The sequence below is a fragment of the Montipora capricornis genome, chromosome 10 (genome assembly GCF_036669925.1).
Source record: "Montipora capricornis isolate CH-2021 chromosome 10, ASM3666992v2, whole genome shotgun sequence".
Classification (NCBI taxonomy): Eukaryota; Metazoa; Cnidaria; class Anthozoa; order Scleractinia; family Acroporidae; genus Montipora; species Montipora capricornis.
This window is the reverse complement of record NC_090892.1, coordinates 36167262-36174761: the sequence shown is the minus strand read 5'-3', so window position 1 is coordinate 36174761 and position 7500 is coordinate 36167262. Positions and strand designations below refer to the sequence as shown.

General features: G+C 38.8%; 2 protein-coding genes across 2 annotated transcripts in view; both read right to left on the bottom strand.

Annotated features, from left to right (window-relative positions):
- The window catches only part of LOC138021991 (dolichol-phosphate mannosyltransferase subunit 1-like), a 12418-nt gene extending 11576 nt beyond the window's left edge, over positions 1-842 (bottom strand). Inside the window, exons 1-2 of the mRNA XM_068869018.1 lie at positions 686-842; positions 475-574 (exon numbers count right to left, since the gene is read on the bottom strand). Coding sequence (XP_068725119.1) covers positions 475-574; positions 686-789 — 204 coding nt within the window. The 5' untranslated portion in view covers positions 790-842. The remainder of the gene's footprint in view (positions 1-474; positions 575-685) is intronic.
- Positions 843-3854: 3012 nt separating this feature from the next.
- On the bottom strand, positions 3855-6267 carry LOC138019797 (uncharacterized). The gene is made up of 2 exons (XM_068866689.1): positions 6027-6267; positions 3855-5334 (listed from the first exon to the last, which is right to left on the bottom strand). The coding sequence occupies exon 2, from the start codon at positions 5256-5258 to the stop codon at positions 4686-4688; it is 573 nt and encodes a 190-aa protein (XP_068722790.1). The 5' UTR covers positions 5259-5334; positions 6027-6267; the 3' UTR covers positions 3855-4685.
- Between the last annotated feature and the right edge of the window lie 1233 nt (positions 6268-7500).

Here is a 7500-nt window from a genome sequence, read left to right as displayed (position 1 = left end):
GCGTGGGGTTTTTTGATGACGAAACATTCACCGTGGTTCGCAAATGATGTGGCTTTAGCTTTGCGTGAAAAAATCGCGGCTGGGATGGATTTTCGAGTCGCAAACCGCCTCTGAGCTGACAACGGTCGAAATCTTAGTGTGCAGCCTTGACTTCGTCTTAGAACATTGAAAACACGGACTTCGCGAAACTGTGAAATGAACTCCAAAAGGCACAAGAATACACCAGAGGTGAGTCATTTTGATTCATTTTATTGAATGAACGTTAAATTGAGCAATTTTTAGGCTTCATAATCGACTGTATTTTATTTCCCATACAAAGTCTTACAACGCGTTTAAATTCTCAACGGCTGTCTGTAGTGACGCAAGCTTGGGCTGCCTATGGTGTATCTACATGTAATTAGGGTCAATCCTGGACATCCTGCTTCAAAAGAACATTGAGAAGAAATCCAAACAATCATCCCCCGAAATACTTACAATAACTTCAGTCCCGTAGATATCCTCAAGTTGTTTGGCTGCTTCTTGTGTACCGTCTGGACTTCCATCATCGATAATGATAATCTCGTAATCATGCCCACTGAAATAGTACGTGTATCGAACACCGAAAACAAAGTGTTCACAATCAGGCTCTCAGAAACAAGCTAAAAACAAACAAATCGGTGTGCATAATTGAAACACTATTTCTTACCTCTCTGAGAAAGCTTTTACAATCAACCAAACGATTAATGGGAGATTTTCTCTTTCATTATATGTTGGTAACAAAATTGAGTATTTATCCTTGTTGTTCGCCATGTTGAATTTGACGTGGCGTGCGAAACCGCTGCTTCAATCCGAGAGCAATCGCAGACGTTTTTTTTTTTACAAGCACGCAATGCGTCCTTACCAAACAACGGAACAATACCTATTTTCGGAAAAATTGAAAAAGGCATTCATTCGACGAAATTATCTAACTTTTGATGCCTAATTCAAAAAAATAAAGAAAAAAAAATTTACTTTCCTAACAAGTTGAAACTTGTTTAAAAATAATTGAAAAAAACTGAAACTCGAAGCCGATGAATCGTAGAATAAAGGGGTAGTTTCTAAAGAAACTGTGGTGCTGCGTCGGTGGGGAAGTAGTATACAAAAATTTGGTTTATCAACGGAGTTGATAATGTAAATTCACCACCGTACAGAGATTCTAAAAGCTGACGTTTCGAGCGTTAGCCCTTCGTCAGAGCTCTGACGAAGGGCTAACGCTCGAAACGTCAGCTTTTAGAATCTCTGTACGGTGGTCAATTTACATTATCAACTCCGATGAATCGTAGGTTAGGGTTAAGGTTACCTCGTTCCCAGGGTTCTCTCCTAATCGTCCACGAGGAGGAAAGAACCCTGGGAACGAGGTTGGGTTTCTTTGTAAACAATAGTTCTTCTTGCCTTCTGAGTCAAAAGTTATTTAATTAAATGACCTTACAAACATCTAACTTAAAATCTTCTTCTTCTTTCTCACTATTCCAGGGCATTCAGAAATTGCTCATGCATGAGAGGTAGAAAATACGACGCGTTTTCTAGATAAGTCATTTCGATTGCCCTTGAATTAAGTATGTAATGCGACAAATATGTGGAATATTAATCATTAGGCGTTTACCTTTGATATGTTTATTTCCACATCCTCAAGGCCTGTGTATCTCAAGATTTTATAACTGAGTTGAAATACGCAATATTACTAACGCAGCCTTTTGCGGAACCAATTTAGACCTTTTCTTTGGAGTGCCGACATAGAAAACCTTTTCATGTCATGTGGAAACTTTCGATCAGCGATAAAAAAGGAAGTATCGGAAGTAGGAACGAGAGCTGCCCGATAGCGCAGTGACTACGCGAGAGAAACGGCTGGTGCTATGCTATGTTGGCGACATAAATGCACTGTAAGCGCGAGAAAAACATGTTTTGATGATATTGCTGATTCCAGTTCTTTAAATTATTCCGGTAGATAAATATACACATTATTTTACTTTTGTCTTTCCGCGAAAGACCCGCCTACTCAGTAAAGAAATTAGACAAACTAACCAAGAGCTATTGGCTCCTATGTTGCATAAAAGAGCGAGATTTCCAGGATATATAACATAGCATTTCTTTCAAGAATCAAATTATGTTCCAAGAAAATTCTTTAATTCCGATTAACATCCTGTGGCAGAGCCCCCTGGAAAATGACAAAATAAAATAAATAATTGCGAGCGTTGTGTACTTTCATAATTACCACTGTGATGGATACCGCTAAAAAACATTTCGATATCATTGAATCGGGAGGATTCGAAAACCCTGATCATTTCGGGGAAGTCGTAAAACATGTTAACATGCGTCACAATTAATACTGGCGGCACCTCCTAACGTAGTAACGCAAATATTTTCTTTGCCGACAATGCCTTTTTAGTTCCGTTTTCAAAACGGAAAACCAATTTACGAGCTTTCGGCATCTTGTTGAATTCACAGTCGGTTAGATAATCTGACTGGGAAAAAATGGGTGCAAGAAAAGTATTTATTCAACAATTATTCGCCGAAGGCGAAGTGATTATCGGTGAATATTCACCGATAATCACTGAGCCTGAGGCGAATAATTGTTTTAGTATAAGTACACAGGTGATTATTTCAAAAAAGAGAAAAAAAAACATTTCAACGCTAAAATCATCTTCACTTACAGTAGCAAAACGACTACTGGCAGCCATTTTGTCCGTCGAGGTGATTATTAGCTGATAATCAGAGATAGAGAGCCAATGAGAGCGCGCGATTTTGTATAATCACCGGTGTATTTATATTAATAGTCTATAACCCGCACCTCAGCTCAAATATATACATTTCTTTTATGCATCGTATCCTTCTTGAACACTTGTCCAACAAATTGACCCACGGTTCCCAACTGATTGGCTTCGTAGTTCAGTTGGTAGAGCATCGCACCGGCATCACACAGGCGAATCCTATTAATTAAAACCACCAGAGTTTAAAAAAAAGACAATTTGCTTCAATTGTCAAGATAATCATGCGAGGACTCACTTCTCTCGTTCATTCATAATTTGATTCTCTAGCTGAAAAGAGCTGTTTCCCTGATCAAGCTAGTGTGCTTTGCAGGTTATATCCGTCAAATTCAGGCCAACAAAGTAGAATAGAATAGATGGCTTTGCTTTCTTGCTCGATTCTTGCAGTCTTGGGAACTGAATTTTGAACGGCGCAGCTCATGACATCGGGGCGAAAGCATACATCTGCAGGCGCATCGTCTGGCAACCATTTTACAGTCCAGGTCTCAAGTCGGATCGCAGCACCACAACCAGAGTCTACAATTAGCTGTGACTCGATTTTGAGGCAAGTTCAAGTTCACATCGAAATCAGCGTGCAGGATGAGAATTTACTGCCGTATAAATTTTAATCGAATTCTATTCTAAAACGTCAAGATGAATTTTAATGATAAGGAAGTACAGTTAAGCCAATAAAGTATGAATCTTCAGGCCTCACACAGCTAATTCTAAAATTAACATTATTTCGAATTCAAGATTGCTACCAGTAATAAATGCAAATGCATGGTAAGTCCTTTATGAACCGAGGCCACGATTGATAGCTCTATTCATTGGATATTAAAGCGCTATAGAAACCCACGAAATTGTCCTTGGAATCCTTCAGTGCCGCATCGACTGGAGTCCACCGCTTGAAAGTCAAATTTATCCAGTAAATAATGCAATTCACCTTTTGTGCAAACGGGCCTACATATGGGCCTGCGTTCAACGATCGAAAGAGAATCGAAGTTGATTTACCATCCAAGTGTCAAGGAAAACTAATGAATTAAACAATAATGAGTAAAGATAGTTAACTCAGAGGAAGTCAAAACTCGTGCATTTAAGATTGGTTATTATCTTTTAATCACCTTACTGTTTATTTGAAGTAAACCATGCCGTATCGTGAACCATAGTTAGTCCCCTCTACTAACTATGATATAACCGAAACCGTACGACTCTAAGACTGCATGCGATGCCGCCTACTCGCAGATGTAACCCAAAGACGTCGGGGATTGGGCAATTGCAGAAACCCGTAAGAGTTGAAAACCCTTATGGGTTTCTGGCAATTGAGAATTCCATGGTAATGCCTCGATTTGTTTCAGGCTTCCTTCGCTGCAAATAACCGGATAAGGTGATAAATCACCGTGATGATTTCGTTCCTGGCTTTTAAATTTTGCTCAAGCTTGTGCTTGCTCTTCGGGATTAAAAAAAAAAACAAACAAAGGAAATTGGAAACTTTGCCCGAGTTCATTCATGTACACAAGAAACAATGACTAAAGTATGATTAAACTAGATATTGCGCTCATTATTATCATATTTTAATGGCCTTATAAATTCAGTGAAATGGGTTTTTTTTTTTCATAAATAAACAGCTGTTCTTGAATATACATTTTTTCTTATTAAAACATCTCCCTTTTAGTATTATTATTTTTTAAAGAAATCTCCCTTATTTGATTCTAGTAAATTTTGGGTTCAACTTCACTTTACTGAAAAGTAAAGCTGAAAACCAGAGATAATTAAGGCACAATATAGCTAGATAAATATTGCTTCAATACGAAGAAAAACCAAACGGTGTCCTTTAGTTTTAAGTCCAAAAAACTGAAGGTCCCTGACAGCTCAAAGGCGCAGTAAGTCATTAGCATACTTTTTCTCTCCCGCTGATATTTTTCTTTAGTAGTTTTTGCTCCCTAGATTAGCCGTACCATCATGGCAAGTTTCTGTTCCAGTGTGCAAAAATGCATCGTGCGTTTCCTCGTAATTTCCCAACTTTTTGTCGGAACTTCGTCGAAGGAATCCACATAATTCTGTGGTGTTGCGACAGGTCTTAATTTTTCCGTTTAGTTCTTGCGAAGATGCAAACAAAACAAGCTCGAAATATTTTCCTTCGCTTGCACCATCCGTTAAAATGCCTTTAATAATAGTTCTCCCTTCTCTCGAAAACACATGTCCGTGGAAAGGCTCGCTGACTCTGTTTCCCATATGCTGAACAATCGTGCATCTGCTTGATCCAAGGAACGGAATTTTATCTCGCCTTTTGTCAAGAATCCAGTACCTTGTCGAGGAACACGGCTGTGACTCGCATGGAACAAGCAGAATTTTCATGGGGGCTCTGCTGTGCAAGTCCAAACACGCTCCCATTGTTGTATTCAGGTCGCTGTTGAAGTCTTTTGTTCTGTTTTTCTTTTTTCTTGTGCAATCTTCACAACCGGCGTCGTTTATCGCTCGCGACACATTTTTCATCATTTCACCTGTCACACTACACGGCTTTCACACGATAATTCCAAGTAACTCGAATCTCTTCCGCGACAAATGAGCTTTTCTGTTAACAGAGGAACAAACAAGTCATCTACAGTTTCAATTTTAATGCAGACGAAGTCCTTGGCCAAATTAATTGAGTGTTGTGTGAGAGCTACGAATAAAGATAGGTAGATATGTCGCCTTTCGCCTGGGTTTTGCGTCGGATTTAAAGGCGTCGCTTAAATATTGGAATAGAGTCAGTAAAATCCTCTTAACAGCAATGATTTTTAAACGGGCAAAATGATATCTTGATATTGTTTCAGTTGAGTGCAAACAACCTTTAGTCTTTTGTATAATAACACATACACTCATCGCACTGGCTCAATAGAAAATATCATGATTGTAGCGAAAACTGTATAATCCCTGGCACGGTCTATTGAGAGAATTTTTGAAGCATCTTCTAGGGCCAAGCACGTAAAAAAGTATAAAAAAAATATCATATAGGAAAAAAATATTTGCTGGTATGAAACATACAAGGGACATCACAAAGCAACATTTTAAGATCGAGGGAGAAGCTCTAGCAAACATTTAAGTACATTCGAAGTTTTGCTATCATTGTAATCGTAGCGTCCAATTTCAAGAATCGGAATAAATTCTCGATGAACTGTCTGACTATCAACGTTTATCCAGCAGGTTTAAATGGCATCTTTCTTGAAAAAACCAATACAACATACAAAACATCATGTTCGCCGAAACAACATCATGTATACTTACGTTTCGTTTTGCCTAATGTGCGTAAAAATTTACATGTATATTGGTATCGCTTCTGTAACCATGAACGAACGCCGTCTGTTTGGTTTCGCCGACCAAAGCGATTTGACTTACGTTTCCTTTCAGACCTAACATCTGTCACATGCTCTAGACTCTTGAGTATTTTTATCAAATGCAAATGAGCCTTTGAGAAGTTTTTGGGCGAGTCCGTCTAACAAAAGTAGTATATACAATGGGCTTATTTTTTTAAGTGCAAATCCATCATGCGCGTGTCTAGTCGCGGAAGCGTTCTTTTAATCTCATTCTGTGTGCATAGCTGTTCGTATTAAATGTCATGTCACCAGTAATTGTTGTTGAGAAATTCTATTTTTCCCGGCTAAATGCTAGCATAAACTTTTGACTTTCCCTCAAATTGCAAAAATGGTTCGACAGTTGACAAATTTTGATTCAGGCCGGCGACAAGCAAAGATTTGACTAAAATATGTTCGCCATTGATTATTCCGGAAAGTACACAAAACACTCTCATGAGGAAGTCGCGGGAACCATTTGCTCATGCCTTATAATTCAAGTTATCTGTCTCAATTTGTCCTACTGACATGTGAATGATAAATCAAGAAATCTGTCGCGATTTTTGTTTTAAATCTCCGGAAACTCCTGTATAAAAAGTTTTTATCTCAGGATTCGATTTGTGAGTAGTGAACTGAGATTTTCGGTATCAGCTCGTTTTGATATAATACGCTTACCAGGATGGTCAGTTTCTCTCTAAGAAGATCCGGCTTTCTCTTCAAGTTAAGCCGATATAAAGAATCAATTTTCTCAACACAATACACAGAAGGAGCTACCAGAGAGATTCGATAATTTACGGAAAAGGTCGTTTGTGATCTCCTATGTTATGGGCATTTTGTATTTCACATAAAGACTTCCTTATCCCAACGGATCTTACTACGCCTTTCAAATGGCCGAACCATTACACTCTTATTTTATAAGACGTCCAATTTTTGAGGGGCTGACTCTGAAGGGTTTTTTTTAAGTTGTGTGGTATCGGCTAAGTTCGACTACAAACTGAGTTGTTCTTCTGCAGCCTAACGTACGAACGTGTTTATGAAAACTAGGCAAAAATCAAGGAGTGTAACTGAAAGTACCAATGATCATTAACGGTCTTATGAACCAGGCTTATAATTTAATTCTTTAACAGGAAAGAAGCATATCAGTGATCCCTTGGAAATTTATTTAACATCTCCCCCGGGCATTGAAATTTGCAATGACCATACAACCATGACGCACGCGTGGTCATTGCACTAACCAATGCATTATTTCTCGTCCTGAGAGGCCGCGATTCTTTCGGTCAGCACCAAAAATAACGACCTCTGGCAAACCTCTGGCTGATTCAGAACCAGGAAGTCCGCGAATCACGGATCTCTGGCTCGCCTGCGCAATCTCAGAAATTCGAAACAATCAGTAGCTGTCATACATCCCC

What these genes read in the sequence shown, in the direction of transcription:
- LOC138019797 (XM_068866689.1), bottom strand. Translation starts at nt 5,258, where the DNA reads ATGATGAAAAATGTGTCGCGAGCGATAAACGACGCCGGTTGTGAAGAT.